General features: G+C 34.6%; 1 protein-coding gene across 1 annotated transcript; it reads left to right on the top strand.

Annotated features, from left to right (window-relative positions):
• The first annotated feature begins 1,117 nt into the window (after positions 1 to 1,117).
• Positions 1,118 to 23,854, top strand: LOC149806192 (ADP-ribosylation factor-like protein 16). Its single transcript, XM_089951105.1, has 5 exons — positions 1,118 to 1,261; positions 7,562 to 7,617; positions 8,477 to 8,596; positions 15,832 to 15,947; positions 18,344 to 23,854. Exons 1-5 carry the CDS (start codon positions 1,195 to 1,197, stop codon positions 18,510 to 18,512), a joined length of 528 nt encoding a protein of 175 aa, XP_089807231.1. The 5' UTR covers positions 1,118 to 1,194; the 3' UTR covers positions 18,513 to 23,854.
• Positions 23,855 to 24,760: the final 906 nt, after the last annotated feature.

Raw genomic sequence — 24,760 nt, 5'->3', positions numbered from 1 at the left:
TCACCAGGATATTCTTTTCAAAATAATATTAATTTTGGACACACGGGATACCACACCCGTGTTTTCGTGACTCGCGATATGTCAGCCTATTTTGCACATAGCTTTGAAAAGCTGTAATGTTTATCCATGGGGCTATGGAAATGAAATACATTACTTTGGACTGTTTCTGTCATCATTTCGGTCGAGTAATTAAGTCAGGTTTAGAGCTAGTTTTACAAAATTCAACGTAACAATGCCAATAAATGGCAAGATATATTAAGCAAACTAAACTGATCGTGTAAAAATTAGTAAAGTTCAACATTTTATTAAAAAATTAAGCTATTATGTTGAAGAGAACCAACAATGAATAGGATGTAATGTATTTACAACGTCTCGTTTATGGGAAAAAAGTTACTAAAGAATTTAGAAACAGACTACACGCTGGGGAATTTCTTGAGAATCCTGTTCTAGCGGCATGTTCACATTTTGCATAACAGACGATTTTGTAATTGTGGGACAAGTTCTTGCAAACTTGGAAGTTTGGATTAAAATGCAGTATTGTTTTAAGGTATACATTTCTATCTTTTACACAATGTATTTATTTTATGATTATAAAAGATACATAGTAAATAGGGTTTTCTGGGTTGAACGTTCAAGACGGTCATGGAGTGAGTCTTCATGTTGACTTTTAGAAATCACATTTTCATATGCAATTAGGGTATAAATGTGGGATAAGTTTGCACACTTTATGAATATCACTTTAATCAATTAAAAGAAGACCATTCTTTCCTGATTCAAATTCGACTTTTAACCAAAAAACAACATGTGATCCAATGTTTACAGAAATGACGTATCGTTGCGCAGAAATACTCGACGCGCAGAATTGGTCGACATGATGGATATATATATATATATATATATATATATATATATATATATATATATATATATATATATATATATATGTGTGTGTGTGTGTGTGTGTGTGTGTGTGTGTGTGTGTGTGTGTGTGTGTGTGTTTACAACAAAGTGCCAATTATTTTATTTGGAAAAGTGCTGTAACTATGTTGTGTTCAGCAGAGCAATTCATTCCGCTCCATGTTTCGTGTTTCAATCTCGCCCGTAGTTTAAAGGCGGGATGTCAAAGAAATTTAGAAACGGGAACATGCTCAATAGCTATGGGATTTTGTGAATCTTGAACCTTTCATTTATACTATGTGTCTTCTTTTAGGTACGTCAGGTGTTGGGAAAACCTTGCTTTTAAAAAAGCTGCAAGCAATACGTATCCTTCTTTTAGACTTGCGTTGTTTCGTCTGGGACAAACGATGTGTTCCAGTTTTCGACTGTGTGACGTGTTTTCGTGAATCAGCAGATACTTTGTTCTTTTCTGTTCAGCAGTTTATTTTGAAGCAATCCGCCATGTAGCTGAAGTGAAACCAATGTCATTGTCATTAATTTTGTCACCTGCCTTAGAATGCATTTTTCGACGGTGATGGTATTATTTGCTTAATTAATTTTCTAAACGTATTTACTGTATATCAAAGTCTTTTCATTTAAAACTTCAATATGTTCGTGGAGATTTACACCATAAATTGGTTTCAGTCTAGGTTTTGTATTTAACTGTAGTTAACTGATGGCTCAAGAAGCGGATAATAACTTATTGGTCTAGTGGAGATTAAATACAGTGACTTAATTTTCTGTCAAAAATCATAGTGTGTATGTCAGTAAAGACAGTCATTCATTTAATTGAGTAGAGACTTAGTGATTGACTTTATTAATTAGAGTCATTCACTTAATTGAATGAGGCAACCCTCTTAAGGGAGACAGTAAACAATTATTATGTTTAATAAAATCCTCTTGAATGTCCTTGTGCATTCATTAAGATACATCTTTTTCTCTAGTCCTACATGTAAGACTGTGACGCTGATATTTATGTTTTGGGCGTCAGGGTTTTACTGCCTAACTAACAGCGCTGTGTAGTATATTCAGGAATATCTCACACAACTAGCAACTAAAATAACAGCGCTTTTCTACAAAGTAAAGTCATAATGTTTTAGTCAGACTTTAATTACTCTGATTTCTTTTTCTCAAATAAATTCAAATTCTCACAAAGGAAGTGGACTTGTTTTAAAGTTTCATTGGCCTACATTTCAGTTGACTAGAAAGCAATGAAAGTCAGGAATGCCAAAACAAAACCAGCATGTGCTATGTCTTACATTGAAGGAGTACTTTTTCTCCAAATGAAACATCAGAGAACCTTGGCATAAATTCATCTTAAATTTTGTAACTTAAACCTGACAATACAATACCTTTGTAACACAACCTACCTTCAGATAGTCAGTTACTTTATGATGTTTTTATGGACTAAAGTAAGAAATGTAAATGTGACACAAAGTACTATCATGCAAACTAATTACGAAACTTGAAGCTGTTTTTACTGCTTATATACAAACAATCATTACCTTGCCCACTTCGTTTTTGTTTTCAACTTTGATTAAGAAATACTGAGCTTTTATCCAAGTTACCAGCCCTATCATGCTAATTACGAAACTTGAAGCTGGGCTGTGTTTGAAAGAAATTTTGTTTGAGATACTGATGATGCTTATACAGCTACTGGCTGCATCAGGGGGCAGATATATTAGATTGTTTCAGTTTATGCTTAAAGCTAGTTTTTAAAGAAAAGACTACAGGGTTCCCATGCTATTGGGAAACAGTCTGGAGAAATAATAATTTTTTTGTGAAAAGTCCTTGAATTTTGCAAATAGTGATGTAAGTCGGGGAAAACCCGGAAATTTTCCTTCACAACTTGACATCTGAAACAGTTACGCAGTTAAGTTGTAACTGAACTGATCATGAGTTAAATTTATCTAGTTCTAACGAGAATATTAGGAGATTGTAGTATGGATCATTTGGGTCCTTGCCATAAATATATTTGTTGAGTCAATCAAAATGCTCAGTGGATTAGATTCGTCTGGTAGACTGTTTTTTTTTTTCACAGACAGTTCGATATCCATATATTTTTTATATATGGAAGGTATGAAAACCAGCCTAGAATCACAAGAGGCCAACATGGTTGCCTTAAAGCATTGCCACTTTGCACATGGGCTAGCAAACTTAAACGTTAAATTGAGTTATACCTGCGTGAAATCAATATGAAAATTATTTATTTTCTCAGAAATTGCGAGCATGAAAATCATTATGCCTTTAATCTGCTGAAAGTTGATAAAACTAATGCGTTGATGAAATTTGAGCTGGTACTAGTGGTTTTGATTGCTAGTCTCGCAAGCACACAGAATCTCACAACCATCATTTTCAAATATTGTAGAAAAAATTAAATGACTGTCGTATACTGGTTGTAATAAAAATACAAAAACGAAAGAGCACAAAATTCTCTATATTTATTCCGAGACCAACTTCCAGGGTTTTGTTGTATCTCATGACTACCAAGTTGACATGTGCTCTCTCATGCAGGGAACATGCGAAACTGAGAACCAGGCTACTCTTCTTGATGAATCAGACTGGCTAAGTTTCTTGTAGTTGTTCTCGAAATAAATATGTTGAGAATTATATATTCTTTTTGGTTTTTACAACAGGTTTCAGACTTTCATTTAATATAATTGAAATTTTGTACAACAACGTTAAAGAGAAGTTTGTTGCTGATATCACGTGACTATTGGACTTCGATGTCATTGTGTGAAAGTTGTGAAGTCATGTGACTATTAAAGCAAATGGCGAGTACCAGGTCAGGTTTCATCTATGCTGAGTTTCATCTAGTCTGTCAGTGGATTAAAGACATAAAGATTATAATACTATCTTACGGTGGTCGCAGATTCCAAATTTTTTAGATGTAATTGCTCTGAACCTACATTCCATCCTAAATGTCCAAATGTGAAAAAACGGGGTTGGAATATTCGGAGGAAACCCGGATTAGAAAATTGTAAACCTCTGAGCTGAACTTTGGTGCGAAACTATTACACAGTGACATGTAGCTTGAAGCATTGGTTCAGATCTTAAAAGAATGCAGGAAAAATTGGAAATTGTCCTCCCTTTGATTATATATCTAGAAACGATAAGAGTACATGTATCAATAGGTTTTGGGACTGTTTATTGAACTACAAAAAGACAAGTTGATTTGACAGAAAATTCAGTCCTTGTTTATACAACAATATATAATTTTGAAGGTCTTTTGTCAGAATTTAAATCAATCCTTTTGTTCCTAAATTCCCAGTGCATTGGTAACATTTGATAGGATCAATAATGTTTTCAAAATACAAAACAAAAAAATACAGTCTGAAAGTGATAAATTGTTTTGCACATATATGATACTGAAACATTAGTTCTAAGTAAAAGATGGCAGCATTCCCTGATCCATTCTGCAAGGAGCTAAATATAACATTACAGGATTTAGAAGATGAAACCAGCCTGAATCCTGTTCATGAAATTAGGTCTTGCAACATTGTTTCAATGACAATAATGAATAAACATTGATTTTTTTTCGAAGTTGTTTTACAGACATATGAACTATTGCTAATATGATATATTTGTATTAAGTTAAATGTCATAAAAGTTGTGAAGTGTTTATGTGCTGTTTGTAAATGAAAATATATAAGTCAGACAACACATTTAATAAGAGCAATGAATTCAGCAGGAAAAATGCAATCAGAATATCAAATATCAAATTTCATAATAATATCTCAACACAAAAGAAAGTTATAATTTTTTTATATGGAAATAACATTTTACTCGGTTCCATGCCTGCCACATCAGAATACATTTATATAAGACAAATTCTAGAAATATGTAAATATTTTGGAACTTAAAAATTGCATAACTTTTTTTCTAATGGAGATATTTTAAAAAATAAAACTGTTTTGGAATGCTGTTAAACAGATCTATATGACGAAATCAAGTGTTTGCAGTTATTTCAGTATCAGAAAAATGATGGGTTGCTTTTAGGGGACAATTAGCCAGTTACCAATTTGTGTAACTAATTATCACTAGTACTTGAACTCTCAATGGTTTACCCTGGTAATTGTTACATGTTGGCATTATATATGCTATTTACCAATCAATCATCATCAAATAAGTTCATTTAGACAGTGGTATATATTCACATTAATTAAATGAGGATTACTTTCATGTGTCTTTTGAATATCCATAGTGATCATGAGTAGGCTTCAAGGGTTTTTATTTAAAACATCCAACAACTAATTCATCTGAGAATGCAAGAGAAGTCTCAAATACGACTTCAGAACAATGCTGATGGTTAAAGAAAAGATAAGCATTGTGCATAGATATTCCCATAGCTCTAAGAAAGAAAGAAAGAGAATGCTGTTTGTTCCTGGTGTGCAGAGTACCAAAAAAAAATGCTTTATTGGAAGTACTGATTTGCACTTCTCTCCAATTACCAGACATGAGATATACCAGGATCATGTGCATGCTGTTGCATGGAGGATTGCCCACAATGTGTCAGCCCCATCCTCTCTCTCTCTCTCTCAGATGTTTTTTCTGCATAATCTGTTTTCTTTGATCCTTTCTCAGCCTCTCCAATACAGAAAATCTCTATGAGATACAACATTAAAAAACCTATTGTTTTATTTATATCTAACAGGGCTCTTGAAGACCCATGCTTCTGGCTCAGATATTCCAGAAATTCTCTTAAGAATGCACAGATTCTATTTGTAACACACCTCATTTTCCCCAGGGCTCTCGAGGACCCATGCTTCTGGCTCAAATATGCCAGAAATTATCTAAGAATCACAGATTCTCTCTGTAACACACCTCATTTTCCCCAGGGCTCTCGAGGAGCCATCCTTCTGTGTCAGATATGCCAGAAATTCTCTAAGAATGCACAGATTCTATTTGTAACACACCTCATTTTCCCCAGGGCTCTCAAGGACCCATGCTTCTGGCTCAAATATGCCAGAAATTATCTAAGAATGCACAGATTCTCTGTAACACACCTCATTTTCCCCAGGGCTCTTGAGGACCCATGCTTCTGGGTCAAATATGTGAGAAATTCTCTAAGAATGCACAGTTTCTTCCTGTAATACACATCATTTTCCCCAGGATGCTCAACCTTTTCATATTTTGGTCATCTGTGGCCAGTCTGCAGAATAGCTGATGGCTAGACTTAATGAGGCATGAAACCAGTGGGACTCATTAACAGTTAATAATTGCTAAGTATGTGTACATAATTTTAAATGATCATTCTTAGGATTGAACCTAATTGTTGAAATTTTATTGCGGAGGTGGGGGTGCTGGTTTGTGTTGTAGGGGTATAAAAATATAAATTTAGATGTATAATGTTAAATTTTAAATTTTGTTTACTGAAAAATATTTTCTTTTTAGCATAATATTATAAAATGGAGGAATTCAATCCTGATATTAAAAAATATATATCATGTGCTTTTTTATTTCCTTTATATCCTTTGAAAGTGATGGGCTGTCTATTTTATGCCAGGAAAGGGACTCACAGAAATATGCTGGGGACTCCTAAGTTCCAGGGGTGACAAGTCCAGGGCTAAGAATCTAGAAATTCTGTTGAGAGCCCTGCCTAAAATGTAATTGACTTGTGTTAAAGTATTTTCAGTATGTGGTCTGACCCCTAACCTCTCAAATTAACAGTCCAGATATTTAATATGGGATCAGGGATAACGTTACCAGGCAAAGTGGGTGACTAGTCACCTAAATAATGTGAGCTTTGCCTTCTTCTGTCAGGAAAGCAGAAATGACTTTGACAGTGAAAGACCATAGTTTGTGACTTTTGAGATGCTCCTTCACCATATCCAGGTAGTTGAGTTGTGTCCCAAGGCAAAATGTACTGCATACAGTATTGATATTCCACAAATTAGCTCTTGCACATTCACAGGCATTCTGTCTAAACAATGCATGACACTACTACAATTACATAGGCAAATAATAAAACCATAAATTTGTAATCCCATCAGTTGATTGTTGTAACAAACCTAGAAAGTGATTAGTTATATAAAAAAAATCCCTCTTTCTAAAAATAAATGAACTTGCATGTTATTCATGGGCTGTTTTCTTGGTTGTGTCAATTTAGCTGGAAAGAAATGTCTGGTTCATTCATATATCCACTTTACTGTTTCATTGTGTTGTCTATGAGTTGTTACAGCAATGATTGTTTGGCAGCAAATAAATTAGGACAAACAGTGTAGTATGAAGACACTTGGGGATTTTCTCTCATGTACATATTACAGGGGTTGTTTTAAAGTAGTTTAGAAATCGTTTTGACTTCCATTTTATTGCGAACTTTCAGAAAGTAAATGTATGTGAATGCCAACTTTGTATTGGTAAAGGAAAAACAAAGTGCATGAATATGTCCGACTCTGAACCTTCCCCTTTCCTACCATCATTTCCACCTGTCCTTCCAATAGTTGGAATGGAACAGTATTACGCAGTGTAGAATATAACAAGTAAATACACTTACATTAGACTTCATGTTTATTAAAGTGATATCCCATTCTAAAAAATCTCCATTTATATTCTGTTAAATGCACTTATTTTTAGTATCACTGTCTTCAGATATTTTCCTGTTTCCATTAACTCAGACTCTCAGATTCTAGTGCAGCTGCAGACAAAGAAAATGAAGAGGTGCCTGCCACTATTCCGACAGTGAGTAATCTTTACAAGCTTGTGGGATGAATGCCATTTTGTCATATTTGCAGCCAAGATGGTAACAGAAAAATAATATTTAACCAATGACAGTAAGACATGTGTTACATTATGTTAATGATAGAACACACATTATGCTGCATTTGACTGACTGGTATTCCCATTTGATTTAATGATCATGAAAAACAGAATAATGTGAAATCTCAAATGTGAAACAGATTGTACTATCATTGGTTGAATGCCATTTTTTTTTCTATTACACTCAGTTGAATTATAATAATTGCAAATTGGTTATCTTATAAATCCTTATTCAGATTCCCAGCATTAATTCTTTATGTCATCTTACAAGTGTCTTTTTTTATGACCCTATATTTATTTGCTCTTGTAAGTCCATCCAACCTTCCATGGCTAACTTTATTTTGGATTCTTTTACTGTCTGGACTTTTTATTCTGTAGGGGGCCGTGGGCATATTTTGCCAGTACAACAACAGATATGTCGTCTTTATATCTGAACTGTTATTAGACTTTGGATGTTATGTGCTAATAGTTTTGAGACAGTATATTGAGATTAAGGACAAATTAGAAATTTTGCTTAATAAATAAAAATATTTGTTAAATGCTAGGCCAATTGTGCAGAATTTACTGTCCACAAAATATGATGGAAAAAAATGTTTTTTGTGCAGTTTTGTGAAACTAAATGCAATAGATTTTTTCTGTAATGGCCAGTGTTACTAAAGTGCAGAAATTACTAGTAGTGCATATAGATTTTTATAAATGTTTATAACAGTTGTTTGAGTTAGTGCTTGATTTGCAGGTTATTGCCACCTTGTTTAAATACTTTTGCTTCTATTCTTCATAGGTTGGAACAAACCTTGTTAACCTCAATATTGGGAGGAGGAGTGAGCTCACTGTGAGGGAACTAGGGGGATGTATGGGGCCCATCTGGTTCAACTATCTCAAGGACTGTTCCTGTCTCATGGTAACTAAATAATAGTGGGTTTTTGGGGTCGGGGGATTGACTAGCTGTAATGCCAAGTGAGCTTATTGTATGGTGTCGCATACATTGTGTCTGTCATGCATGTGTTAAAAATTGATTTTTGCCACACTGGATGCCAAATTTTTTATCTGATTTTGATCAGACTTGGAATATCCACTTATATCATCAAGGTCTTTGACAGATATAATAATGAGTGAACCACTCCAGTGACCGAATTATGTAGAGCATCTGCCTCAGATGTGGGAGGTCAAGGTTCAAACCCTGGCAGAGTCATACCAAAGACTTATAAAATTGATATGCGCAGCTGCCTCGCTTGGTACTCAGCATTAAGAAGTTAGTGCTAGGAATGGTCGACCTGGTGTCAGGATAATGTGACTTGGTGGGATATGATGCATGATGACTAAGTACCAGACACTTCTATAAACTGCCACACTGCAGACATGTTAGCAATTTGACTAAAAATTTTAAAGCTACATTAAAAATCTAAATTACACATGCACGCACACATAAATTAACACACACATACAATGAGTGAGACTCATGCATAATAAAGAGGTGATCTTGCATATGATTGGCTGAACCTGTTACCACTCTGGAGGCCATATTTCTGGTCTGATTGTGATTAGGTCAGGCCTGGCTTATCTCATCAGATCTTTTTTCAGGCTCAGTATTGATGGCATTATTGCCTTTTTCCCATGAATATTATATGTCCACTAGAGCAGGTCCTTGTAACCATCATAGCTGTAGAAACCATTCAGCGTATTCTGATTGGTGTATACACTGTCTCATAGACATAGATATGCATTTTACGGTGCTGTCTCATAAACCTAATTACGGATATAGTTCTCACTTTTCATAATTAACTTTATATCTTCAAATGGTATGTTGCCTGTAACCAGAATAGTTCTGTAACCCTTACATATAATTGGACACTGTGGTAGGTGAGTTTGCCTATTACATGTAGATGTGCCTTTTAAATGTATCATCATTTTGGTCATATTTTGACAGAGTTATTGCTGCTGCTTTTAACTGCAATAACCAGAATCTACTTGGAAGATATACACCACTCACTCAATAACTCACACCCTGAAAACTCGCAAACCCGCTTTTAACGCATGGGTCAGGCATGTATCCCATATTTTAAACCAAAAATTACCAAAATATTGATCCCTATTTGTTGAACTTAAAAATCTCGATCAAAATTGGTACTGGAAACTTTGATATATCGCTTGTTTTATCATCAAAAATGGTAGATAGGACCTGGAAATTTTAATCAACATTATGAAAAATCAACTTTTAATAAGATGTCATATAATTTGATACGTTTTCTTTCCAAACAACATTTTTAGTACATCGCAATTACCAATATTTCAGGGAAATTTTGATCAATGAAAATGTCATGCCTAGTGAGGACAGTACTTTATTAAATAAATACCAATTAAATAACTTTTCTATCAATTGAAATTTGTGTTCTGGTTCTATATTTTAGTACCTGTTAAGTGTAATCATCATAAATGCAATGTGTCCTCTTGTCATTGTATGTGATATGTTCAATCTACTGTAGCATTTATGTCTGCAAGCATTTCTCTGAGAACCTAATTAAGTGCCCACCGTGTTTTGATATCGGACTAGTGGAATCATTTGTTGTATTATTGTACTAAATATAAAGCAGGCCTCCTTTTCTGTTATCACGTTAATTAGGTCTTTTGAATCGAATAAAGGGGGTGGAATTTTAAAAAAATATTAAAAGGCATGCAAATCCTACATTCTTAAGAACTAGTGGCCCCAATCATATGTCAGATAACTCATTTCAGTTGATCAATCGAACACTGTTGTACCGGTAAATGTTAATGTGTATGTAATCTAATTAAACTTCCTTAAAATTACCTGCTCAATCATAACTGTGATTAAAAATCGCAAGGAAATCAAGCAAAATGAGTACTTCCTGAAATAAAGAGCTTTTTTTCACAGATACAGACTATTATGGGGAAAACGAGTTTCAGAGAATTCCTGAATTCACATATAGAGATATCCTCAAGGATGATAAGAAGTTTTACTATTACTTGCAATGAAATCATGGCATCAACATTTTTCTAATTGAACAATACAAAAAATGAGTTTCAGTGTAGATAATTGTCTCATGAAATAATTGTTGCGTGTTTTTGATAAAAAAGGAATCTTGTTTGGTAGTGTATCAACAGTTAGTCTGGTTCCCCGCATAGTAGTCTCCTTGTTTCAGAAATATTGTTGAACATCACTCTGGGAACCAGACTAGTCAACAAAACAAAAAGCGTGACATAAACACGAATGTTTTCCAGTACTGTGGAATCATGTTATCGATCTTTCAGATGTTGAACATTTTGAAAACAAATTTAATTTATAGTGAATAATGAACAACTTCATCAGAAAAATGTTCTTGATTGACAATTATTCTTGACACGATTAAGGGTTCGGTCATAAAATAACCCCCTTCCGGTGGTTCTCTGGATGTCTAAGAGATTCTTTTTAGATCCCTCGGTAACTTGTGCCCTCGCTTAAAACTGCGTTCACAAGGTATCGAGGGAGAGGTGTACCATTACAAGTTTTCACTTCCAAGGAAAGTATACTCCATCTATATTCCCAACATTTTCCCTTCCTATGCCAGCAGAGTTTTGCCTTTACAATTTTCTAACACTTTGTCATTGTCACACATTTAGGTACTTGCATGAGGAGCCTAAGTGACTTCACATTCAGTTCAGACTATAATTATTTTATGTACATTCTCCCGTTACGAATGGGTACATATCAGTGAGTTTCTAAACCAAGGCATTCAGTATGTCTGGGCGCCAAGCTTAAATGATTTACTTGTACAGGCGGTCTGTGGACCTTTTTTCCTACAGGAATTGACTCGTAATTTATATTGTAACATCTGCTTTGTAAGTATCTAATAATGGTACTTTGGTTTTTTGTTATGTGCTGGATTTTGTGTGATATAGACACTTGAGTACATATCTGAATTGCTTCCACTCTGGTTGAACAAATACAGGTAAGCTTTCTATGCATGGTTTACTCAGTCACATCCTGCTCGTGTAAGTTACTATAGGCAACGCTTGAGTGACGTTTACCTGCATAAGCATTCCTTCCTTTTTAAAGAGCATTTGCATGGACAGCCTATGCGACTTCACAAGTTAGGTTCAGGCTACAAAATTTTTATATGTGTGCATGTCATTTATGCTCTTAAGAAATTCTTTATATATGTATAATTACATCTTTACTGGTACATACAGGTGAGTTTCCTTTATCCTGGCATCCTTAGCATTGGAACATCATGCTTTAGTGATTATACCTGTTCTTGCCATACTTGACCTTCCCTACAGGTAATTGAGATCGACTGCTAGGTAACCATCATTTGGTATAGCTCTATGCCCACACCGTATTCAAACATCACATGTACAGGCCCATAGGTTTATACTTCTCCTCCCTACAAGTGGTATTGTCATCATATTTTACTTGTATGCTTCATTGCTTTATTAGATTTTCTGTTATCAATTTCTAGGTCAAGTTTTTAAGATATAGCCCTGCATGGACATTGCATTCCAAAAGCAGGTGAAGGCTACACAGTTTTATATGTTTTGCTTTATCTGTCTTACAGAATAGAACTATGGGCAAAACAGGAATGCACAGCCAAGGACAATACATACATCTTCATGCTGACCTTCCCTCAGTGGGAGAATTTCTGGTTGACAAAGGAAAAAAGATAACTCTTACCATTTAGCCATGAAGCAGCGAACATCGACACCCTCTGAAACAACTTCATCTCCCAAGGAACCACCACAGGACTCAGCATTATTGGCAACTTCTATAGGCCTTACCAACTTGGGGTTCATCTATTTCTTTTGCAGAACAGTGCAGGAAGAACTAAACAAACAGCCCTATTCCCTCTCGCTCATCAGACACATTGATGGGGCACCTGGATCAAGCATCCTATAACCTGTCCCAACTTGACGGTCCAGACAACATCCTCCCTACATTGATGGCCTATATCCGTTAGACTGGCCTAAGCCATATACTAGGGATCATGAGATGCCAAAACAGCAACTCATAAGGGCTCAGTCACCAGAAAACAGCCTGGCTTCCACTTTGTCGAACACAACCTATACAGGCATTTATGGGAACCAGTCTAACCCATCATTTGTTACAATGCCCGACTGCGTTCCTCATGTTCTGACAGATGTCGCTTTGCAATTTCTTGACACTGTCATGAGACAAGACTCCTTAATTAGCAATCGCTTGGAAGTCATGTTTTGTTAAAAATTCAAGGTGCTTTAGGAGTTTAATGAGTGAGAGATCTCGTCACTCTTCGCCAGCTTGTTCTCAAGTGATGTCATCAGTTCTTGACTACCTGATGTCACGGAAAGATTCAGTCTTCCGAACCTCCATTGAGAAACTTTCCACCTTCAAATTTAAAATTGGTGGAATGTGACTCGGTGCTCTCTTCCTCACTTTCCTGAAGAACCACCATAAGGTCAAGCTACCGGCAAAGCCTTTTTCCACTAACCTTCCATTTATTGGCCACATTAAAGATGTCCACAAACAGGCCACCAAAGAGACCGACTATCCCTCCCCAGCAACCACAGCTTCGATACTGGGCGATTACGGGAAAACAACAAAAGGGCCCAAGGGCCACACATAAGGTACAAACCTCTGATGATCTTCCTATTGAAACTCCACCCAGCGAAAGCCACAGCTCTCACAAACCAAAGCAGATAAAGTTATGAGAGGGCCCTATCATTCATTCCAATGTTTGTCTGGACAGCTGATTGGGACAAGATTTGCCATCATGATTCTTGGACTCAACAAGTAATTTCCGAGGGGCTCTACATCACTTTACACACTCCTCACCGTCTGACCAAAGTCCAAACAGTTACAAATGTTGCAATGGACCTATTCAAAACCACCACATTGCAGCAAGAATAAATTACCTTCTTCAGAAAAGGACAGTAGAAAACATATGAAACACAAATTCTCTGGGGTTTTATTCCAGACTTTTCTTGATCCCAAAGGCAGTTGGCAGTTTGAGTCTGTTATCAACCCAAGCACCCTCAGTCAGTTCATTCACACCCCTTATTTCTCAATGGAAACTGCATGGCACATTTTGAATGCTGTCCAAGATGGAAACTTTGCCATCAGTGTGGACTTAAAAGATGCATAACTTCATGTCGCTATTCACAAAGCTTCCAGGAAGTTGCAGTGATTTGCCTACATCAATTCAGGGTACTCCCATTGGGACTCACCATCAGCCCCTGGGTCTTCACACATCAGAAGTACTGAGTAATTGTGTATGTCCAGACCATTTTGACAGCAGCAATAGCAAGTTACCTGAACAACAAGCTGCAGAAACATCAGGTGAATTATATCTTAAAACATGACCCTTGTTACACTGCATACCAATCTGGGCGCTCTCATCAGCAAGGAAAAATCTGACCTAGTACCATCTCAACAATTTGTTTGCCTTAATATGGAGTTCAATACACAGGTAACATAGTTCATCTCACTTGGGATCATGCAAAATGAGAACCATGGTGGCTTCTTTCCTTCCAAGGAAAACTCTATCAAGATGGGAATTCCTTTGCCTACTAGGTTTGCTCAACTCAGCAAAGGACCTCGTTGTCCAAGGTCACCTTTTTGCGCACCCAGGGAAAATTATTCTTGCCCCAATGGAGGCCAAAAGTTTGCCCACTGGACCAACCCATCGCCATCTGCACACAATTGAGACACCATCTGCTGAATTGTGGCAACCTAACTTAGCTCATGGCAGGTATACCTCTGCAAGTACAACAGCCCAAGATTACAGTCTGTATTGATCCAAGCATGGAGGGCTGGGGAGCTGTTTCATATACCTGAGGGGGACCAGAGATGGTATCTCCGGTGTAAGGGGATAAACATGCCTCCACCTCTTACCTATTCTCCTAAGGTATATGATTGCGTAACATGTTTAAAATAGAAACCAATTTTTCCTAGTAAAATGTTTCTTTGGGAATACTTTCCTAATCATAATATCTATATATCCTCCCAGCCTCACCAAAACTACATCCATAGGAAGCATAACTTACACTCCAGTAACTAGCAGGTTCACAGCTTTTGCCACCAATTATTATACCTAATGGGAGATCACTTTGCCTGACTGCCACCTAGGTCAGCAGAAAACTTTTAGGTCCCATTAGTTAAAAGTAGTATCTGGATTTGCAAGGTAGTAGTAGTTTTCCTAAGGTATCATGATTGGGTAAGTATTCTCAAAGAAACATTTACTAGGAAAAATGGTTCTAGTACAAGATTTTAATTTTACGGTTTTACTGAGCAAATAGTGGAGAACAGGGCCCTCTGATAGGTGAACAAAAAGAGTTCAACCACTAAAATAGAATGTATCAGATCTCTAATTATACTTAAATTGGTGTATATCTTTAACATATTTTATTTGTCTATACCATGCAAAGGTTTATTAAAAATTGTGCACATTGTTACACTCTGAACAGCATATTTTCAGTTGTTGGCTGCTTTGTTACATTGCCACAGGTACACAGATAGAAACATATATTGGTACTCAATTACATTTTTGTGATATGATAAATAATGTGCATGTGTGTATGATTTGGATTTTTAACATAGTTTTATAAACTTTTCAGTCATATTGCTACAGTGTATGTGGTGTGGCAGTTTATAGTGAATCTCTATCACAGGGGCATCAAGCCGCAGACATGTAGCATCTTGTCCCACTCAGTCACATTATCCTGGCACCAGGCCAACCAGTCCTAAAACTAACCTCTTAATGCCAAGCACAGCTATTAGTACCATTTTTTAAGTCTTTGGTATGTCTCGGCTGGGGTTCAAACCTGCGACCTCCCACATCTGAGGTGGATGCTCTAACCACTTAGGCAACTGGAGCAGTCCATATGAGAAATAATGAGTTTTAGGTTAAAATTCAGTTACTAATGTTCAAATACTTTTATTAATTTGAGCATTCAAGCAGGTGTGTTTGATTTGTACTTGTATTAATTTTGAGCATTCAAGCAGGTGTGTTAGATTTGTACTTGTATTAATTTCAGCATTCAGGCAGATGTGTTAGATTTTTACTTGTATTAATTCCAGCATTCAAGCAGGTATATTAGATTTGTGCTTGCTGATACATATTAATATTTCAGCATTCAAGCAGTTGTATTAGATTTGTAATTACATTTCAGTATATGGTGGATTTGTCAAATGCACTGCAAGTATCAGGTTCATGTATACAGCTGCTGACAGTCCTCAGTAACCAGTCATTGGCAGATGTTCCAGTCCTTCTTATCTTTAACAAGATGTGAGTATATGTATGTGTGAAATTAATGCATACATTAAACACCAGAACTGTCTGGTTATGTAAAACCCATAACTGTTCAGAACTAGTGATCAATCTATATAGGAATGAGTAATCTGCATAATCTTGTTATAATGAAACAAACTCTTTGTATGCCATCTGTATGTAAAAACATGTCTATCTGTCCTAGGCTAGGTCATCGGCAAGATCCTGTAGAACCATTTGACATAAATAAAATTGGTAGTCATGTTGTTATGGCTCAAAGGTCTTAAACTATATAACAGAAAGTAAGTAAAATTAACAATTTATTTCTCTAAGTTACAAAGTGAAAATATAAGAGGAAGTTTTATTATTGTGAATTAAATCAGAAATTATCCTAAGTGTTCTATCACAAGTCAAAAACTACAGAATATTCCAAAGGAATTCCAATAGTCTTGATGTTTCACAATGATATAATCCAGAATGTCTTTGAATGAGTCCTAAATATTCCCGAAGTAGTTATTTTATCCAAAAAGTCGATGAACACTGCAACTCCAATGAATAATTTATCTGAACACAACTATAAATGATTCCGTAGACTGATCATAAAATGGGAATGAATAATTGTTTACCAAATCCTCTTTTGTTCATACTGTCACCTGGCCTATGCTGCAATGGAATGTTCTGGAAAACTAATGATTTCTAATGGAAAATTTCTTCAAAATGTGAATAAGTTTAGGCCTTGAACTTAAATTTTAGAAAGCATCTTGTTTGCTTCATATAATTGTGACAAAAATCAGGTAGACAAAACATGACAATAGTCAGGTAGGCAAAAACTCTACCTTCAATCACAGACAAAAGTCAAGCATGCAATACAAATTAAATATACATAACAATGGTTCTATTCATATGTAGATACCAGATTAGAATTTTAGGCCATTGAAGCAGTATTTGCATTCTTTTTATTAGTTTCTTGCACTCTTTGGATTTTGGATAACTTAATTGAAAACCTTGTCAACAAGAGTACTCTGAAACTTTTTAATGGAGGCATATGAATTTTATACACATATGTAGATGACCCAAATGCATTTTTGTGCCATTAAAATGATTTTTTTTATCATTTGGGAGGTGGGAATTTATTGATCTATATGGATTGCTTTTGGTTTCAGTGGGGCATACTCTCCATGGTTTACAAGCACAAATCTAGCTGTGATTAGATTTTAGAAAACTCATGCAGTTCTTTTGTCCATTATGACAGTTACTCGCTACAAAAAAATCCATTAAATGACTTCTACTAAACAGAATGATTTGATGGAAAGCAATGAAACTAAATACAGCTGATCAGCTATCTAATATAGCGCAAGAGAGTAGAGAAAATTTCCATCATCTTTTTCATAATTAACAGAATTTAAAGACAGTTCAACAGAAAACACCCTTCTAGCCCAGATTTCATCATGATCTGCTCTTGGACTTGGCTTTTAGCCAGTTAAACATTCTGAGGTCTTCATGAGGCTCCCCCCACCCACCCCAGAGTTGTTTTCCCTGAGACCAGTGCAAGTATCCATGTAAACAATAATCATTAACCCTGCACCAAAATGTTTTGAAAATGAAAAATGTGTGGCCATTATCATTGACATAATTGGAGTTTCATAATTAAAAGTTAACCGTGGATGCGTTTTAAGGAATTTTACAAGCTGTACAAAATTTGAGTCACTGTGACATACCTTGCATGGTTATGGAAAAATGTTTTAGCAAAGTTTATATATACATACATGAGACCATTTAGCATTTATTTTACTACAAGTACGACCCGTTACCAAGGTTTAAATGTAGGCATAGCAGCTAAGTGCCCAAAGTAGGTCAATGTGACATGGTTTTAAAAAGATGGTTGAATCTTTTCATTGACATTTTTGCACACATACTAGGCTAGATTTTGACACTATGTTTTTCTATTCTGGAAGTCCTTATTTTCATTAGTTGCTAAATCAGATGGCAATCACTACATATTACACAGTCTAAAGCATGCATACAAGGGTGGAAACATGAACAGATGGACAGAATCACCAACTTGCCAGGTTTTCATTGGTAAAGGTTGTTGTTGTTGTTGTTGTGGGGTTTAACGCCATTTTTCAGCACGATAGGCTATACATGGCGGCCAGTATTAATGGTGGAGGAAGAACCCGGAAAACCCCGGAAAGAACCACCGACCCACGAGAAGCTACTGGCAGGCTTTCTCACATGCCCACATTCATTGGTAAAGGTGGGTAGAGGGATGGATGAAATTGGTAAATCATGTTGAATTAACAAAAGTTGTATGAACTGTAATTTCACTTTTGATGACAATATTCAATGGTCTTGTCTAGAATATATTCAGTGATAAAGTTTCTTTTCAACAATTCCTAAATTCTTTTTTATTTCAGAGACTTGCCAACAATTATGACTCGGAGTGAGGTTGAATCTCTGTTCAGACTGGATGAGATCATTTCCCATTCCAAACAAAAGATTACAGTAATTGAGATCAGTGCATACTCAGGTCAGGGGTTACAGACCATTCTAGACTGGCTACTGCAGAACTGTAATGCAAAGTAGAATGCAGGCTCAGTGCTTGTCATTTTCATTTAGTAATAGATAGTAGTCCAGTCCAAATGACATACAACTTTAAGAACAAATGAGCAAGTGCAGAAAAGTTATATGTAGATCTGTCAACCTTTGACTATTTGAAGGATGTGGAATTCACAACTACGAACTGTGTAGAAGTTATTTTACTTGTTTAATCTTCTGTTGTAAACTGCAGTCTTTGTTGTACACTGCAGTCATTGTTGCTTATTGATCTTCTAAGATGATCATGACAGTTAAATTAGCTTCATTACATAGCAGTATGTGACCATATGCCCCAATGTTTTGTATTTATTTAAAAGGTTACAAATCTTGTTGTTTGTTATTAGGACCCAGCACTGACATGCTGAAACAATATAGTAATCACCTCTTCATACATGTCCAGCCATTCACATTTCTTGTAATCACTACAGCTCTACAACCCATACTCGTAATTGGATGCCATTCAGTAGGTTAGTTGCATGTTGCATGTAGATGTTTCTTTTAAGGGTTGCTTTTTTCAGGTTCAGTTTTGATGGAGTTATTGCCTATTTTAATTCTCAGTGAAGTGGATCCTTGTAACTTGCATATCTCAGGAACTGTTCAACATATTCTGGTGACATTTTTGTGGTGAACATTGTCTCATAGACCTATAGAATGCCTCTTTGGGATTTTTCTCGTCAGCTCCATTTTGGTTAAAGTTATGGACTTGACAGTTATCATTATATCTTCACATGTTAATCACAATCAGCCTAGCTTGAGAATCATTCAGCATGTTCTCATGCAATCCGTCTTAACATTATCACATAGACTTGCATGTGAATACAGTAAGTTCTGATGCAGTAAGTCTGAACATTATCACATAGACTTGCATGTGAATACAGGAAGTTCTGATGCAATCAGTATGAATATTATCACATAGACTTGCATGTGAATACAGTAAGTTCTGATGCAATCAGTCTGAACATTATCACATAGACTTGCATGTGAATACAGTAAGTTCTGATGCAATCAGTATGAACATTATCACATGAACTTGCATGTGTCTACAGTAAGTTCAGTGTCATGTTTAGAGTTAAGCCACCAGATTGCTTGTCCCCCTGACTTTCCACAAGATAGCTTCACCAAAATTTGTTGGATTTCCAACAAATTTGGCTCATGGTTTCATGTTAATGAGACCATGAATGATCTTTGTTTCAGCATTCCATAGTCCATGTATCATTTATTGGAATTGCAGCCCTTCATTGCCTGTTGTGCTGACTTTGGTTTCTGCAGCACATCTTTACTAATCTTTGTTGGATTTTAACCATGTTAGGCATAGAGTTTAATATTACTAATTTCTGAAATGACTTTGATTTTCATTGTTCCACAATATTATTTATAGAAAGTTATAGCCCCTGGTTGCCCATTTTTTGGCTTTATTTCCAGAGCATTACATCTTTAATCGGTCTTGGATTTCAAGCAGTTTTTGCATGCATTTTTATATTGCTGAGATTTTGTACAGGTTTAATTTCCAGCATTCCACAGTGTCATTTGCAGGAGTTATGGCCCTTGATTGCCCGTTCATATGACTTGAGTTTTGACATCGCAACTTTACTAACCTTTTGTTTTATTTGAACCAAATATATCATGCATCTCTATACTGATGAGACCTTTAGTAAGTTAATATTAAATGTTCCACATTATTATTTGGATTATTATTATTTGGATTAGTTGTGTTACCTGATTTCCACTCCTCATAACTTTCATTTTTGCAGTATAACTTTAAAAAGTGTGTGATTTATGTGGATGTTTGGATTTTTAATGTAGCTTTAACAATTTTTCAGTCATATGGCTATGATGTGTGCATTGTGGCAGTTTATAGTGAACTTTAAAAAGAACATTGGTTTTCAGCCTAAGTTGTCATGCATTTTTATATCGATGGACCTTGACTGAATTGGATTTCAGTATTCCACCTCATAATTTAGAGGAGTCACTGAATGACCATCTTCTCCAAAATTTGTTTTTCCAACATACGTTCTTCTGTTTGATGCCAAGAAAACTAGTGGGAGAAAAGCCCTTTGTGTAGAACATTGCAGTGAGAGAGGCCCGTTGTGATGCACCTATTGTCAGTAGTTTTAGTTACTGTTGAAAATGTGATAATAAATTGAAATATTGTTCATTAAATCACAATTTATTATACATTCTGTCATTTAATTATGACATTCTACAATAACAGGGAAATAATTTGTTTCAGTGTTTGTAAAGTTGGATAGAACTTGTTCCATTTAATTATGTAATGCAAGGAATGTAGAGAAGACAGTCTAATTGCAAATAAAATATTCCACATAAATGGTAAAGAAAATTATTATTTTTGCCACTTTTTGAACAGCAGCTCTGTGGAGTGGGGGTGATGCTTCTATGTCCCATGGAGTTATTTTTGGCAATGTCTTATTGATGAATAATAATGTAAAATGATTTAGTTGAGAATGACATATTGAATACTTGATGAAAATATTTCACATAACAACTAAACTTTTGAATTCAAGGGACGTAGAGGAGACTTTCATTGCAACCAAAGTATCAACTTACAAAGTTACTTTTTATTCCATATCCACCAGCCTTGCACACTTGCTTTGGCAAAAAATCTTTTTGAAAATGAAGTTATTTAAATATTTCTTTTTTAAAAGTTCAAATATTGTTGTTTTATATGTGTTATATTTTTTTCAAAGAGGGTGATTCATACATATTTGACTAACAGTATTTTTGGTTGATTTTAACCCTGTGATATTTTAGACAGTATACTTTAATGATATACTTGATTTAAGTGTTTTGCATGATGGTCTGACTGCATTTGACAAATGTATGTTTGTATGTAGACTATAGTAATATACATGTAAAAATGTATGTTTGTATGTAGACTATAGTAATATGCATGTAAAAAATGTATGTTTGTAGACTATTGTAATATGCATGTAAAAATGTATGTTTGTATGTAGACTATAGTAATATGCATGTAAAAAATGTATGTTTGTATGTAGACTATAGTAATATGCATGTAAAAAAATGTATGTATGTAGACTATTGTAATATGCATGTAAAAATGTATGTTTGTATGTAGACTATAGTAATATGCCTGTAAAAAATGCCTGTATGTAGACTATAGTAATATGCATGTAAAAATGTATGTATGTAGACTATAGTAATATGCATGTAAAAATGTATGTATATAGACTATAGTAATATGCATGTAAAAATGTATGTATGTATGTAGACTATAGTAATATGCATGTAAAAAAATGCATGTATGTAGACTATAGTAATATGCATGTAAAAATGTGTGTATGTATGTAGACTATAGTAATATGCATGTAAAAAATGTATGTATGTAGAATATAGTAATATGCATGTAAAAAATGTATGTATGTAGACTATAGTAATATGCATGTAAAAATGTGTGTATGTATGTAGACTATAGTAATATGCATGTAAAAAATGCATGTGTGTAGACTATAGTAACATGCATGAAAAAATGTATGTATATATGTACACTATAGTAATATGCATGTAAAAATGTATGTATGTATGTAGACTATAGTAATATGCATGAAAAAATGTATGTATGTATGTATGTATGTATGTACACTATAGTAATATGCATGTAAATAATTCTTAGAGGCTTTTAGGAATGTTTAAGCAGCTTGCCTCGCTCAGATAGAAGTGGAGGGGAAAGGGATGGGTGCTAAATAATATATTACTCAAACAGATTAAAGTGTAAAAGTGGGGAGGGGGAAGGGATGTGTGCTAAATCATATATTATGCAAACAGATTAAAGTGTAGAAGTGGGGAGGGGGAAGGGATGGGTGCTAAATCATATATTATGCAAACAGATTAAAGTTTAGAAGTGGGAAACGGGAAGTGATGGGTGCTAAATCTTAGACTGTGACTGTACCATTGCTCACAGTACCTCATCACTGATCCAGATAAAGAAAGACAGAAATCATGAACTTACGCTGAACAATTACATTTTCTTGTGTTACTTTCCATTGATAAAATAGTCCTTTCTTTTCAGAGATGGTTTTTTTTTTGTTGACAATTAAAGTTTTAATAGAGGAAGTCATTGCAAAACCCACTACCATGCAATTATTGAGGTACTTAAATGTGTCATTTCAGCATTCCTGACTCTAATTGATAGTATAGCAGATTTCCAGTTCTGCTGGCAGTGGTTCAGTTTCAGACTTGTTTTTAGGGTAAAACTATGACTGATCCTCAGTATCAGGTGATTTGATTACGATGGAACATTCAGAACATTGTAATTTATTACGATGGAACATTCAGAACATTGTAATTTATTACGACAGAACATTCAGAACATTGTAATATGTTAGGATGGAACATTCAGAACATTGTAATATATTAGGATGGAACATTCAGAACATTGTAATTGTAATTTATTAGGATGGAACATTCAGAACATTGTAATTGTAATGTATTGCGATGGAACATTCAGAACATTGTAATTGTAATTTATTGTGATGGAACATTCACAACATTGTAATTGTAATTTATTAGGATGGAACATTCACAACATTGTAATTGTAATTTATTAGGATGGAACATTCACAACATTGTAATTTATTAGGATGTAACATTCAGAACATTGTAATTGATGGAACATTCAGAGCTTTGTAATTTATTTGGATGGAACATTCAGAACATTGTAATTTATTACAATGGAACATTCAGAACATTGTAATTTATTAGGATGGAACATTCAGAACATTGTAATTTATTACAATGGAACATTCAGAACATTGTAATTGTAATTTATTAGGATGGAACATTCAGAACATCACAATTTACTATGATGCAACAAAGTTTGTTCTCAGATAAAAATTGATACATTCTATTGAATCTTGTTCTGTGTAAGAAAAATTTAAATATTCACATTTTACAGCATGCACTGCTGGTACATTTTCTGGTCATACAGTAACCATATGTGTAAATTGATGTTGTGAATTAAAATAAAGAACAATTTTCACAGGTTCTGTAACTCTTTCCAGGCTCACTGATATATTTTATCTGCCTAGCATTAAAATATGGAATAGAAAGTTGTCTTAAGTTTATGCATTTTATTTTTAGTTTGAAAGGAACACAAATTTATATAAATGAAAAATTCAGCTAAATAAAAAGAATGAACAGTTAGATAATTTGGTACTCTTCTATTCATTTGTTTGGATGTAAAAAAAATTGTATTTATTAAAGATATATGTACTCTGTTTACTTTTTCCAAGACCCTCTGAATTAATGTTAGAAAATGCATGCCATTACAACTGAATAAATGACATCACTTTTGACATTCTGATTTTTTTTTGTTATTTACATATTTTAAAAAGAATAGGATAAAATTTAAGTGCATTAAATGAAACATGACACTGGAAGCTACCAGACGGAGTAGCATTATTTGATTTAAAAGTGTGCTAATTAGTTATGGGAATTTTTTTGTGTCTACTGTTGGACCAGTATATGCAGTGATAAGGAAAGTCATTAATGGAGAAAGTTCACTTTCAGTAAGAAAAATAATAATTTCTTTAAGTCTTTTGAAAACTTATGAAAATCCATTACCCTCCCTGAAACGCTTTTGAGAAAAAGCTTTCTGCAGCTGTATGAATAATGAGAAGATATTCAAATTATTAGTTTTTTTTTTGTTTCATTCAATACATTATTATTTTTTGCACAATACACTGTTTTACTGAGCTGTTAAATATAAATATTGATCTCTTTGTTTTTGGCCAGTATCTTGATTGGTTACATTGTCACAGTTCAGTAAAACGTGTTAAATTTAACAAATGCTGATTATTTTATCTCTTAAAAACAGCATTAGTAAATACAACAAAAAATTTGCTAAGAGTAAGCAAAAGACTTCATTGGTTTGTGTATTGTTTTTGTATCTCTTGCTGCATATAATTTTAGTTCTGTAATAAGTGTTTAATTTTGTCTATAAAATGTTTTAATATTCAAGACATGAAGAAATATAAAATGATTCGGAGAATAGTCAGGTTGTATGTAATACTGTAGTCTCTTGACAGTTTTTTTTGTGCACACATTACTGTTGTAAGATGCAAGAAAAAGCAGTCACTTTTCTGGCAATATTAATGGTGTTAGCATCAACAGTTTGTTAAACCATGCTTTGATTGTTGGTTTGATCCAGGCGTTGCTAGTAAGTTTGTGTCCAAGCAAATAAACAACTATGGGGGGAGTAA

Source organism: Sinohyriopsis cumingii, chromosome 2 (assembly GCF_028554795.1).
Source record: "Sinohyriopsis cumingii isolate HCF-2022 chromosome 2, ASM2855479v2, whole genome shotgun sequence".
NCBI classification, from domain to species: domain Eukaryota; kingdom Metazoa; phylum Mollusca; class Bivalvia; order Unionida; family Unionidae; genus Sinohyriopsis; species Sinohyriopsis cumingii.
This window is presented reverse-complemented; position numbering and strand designations above follow the sequence as displayed.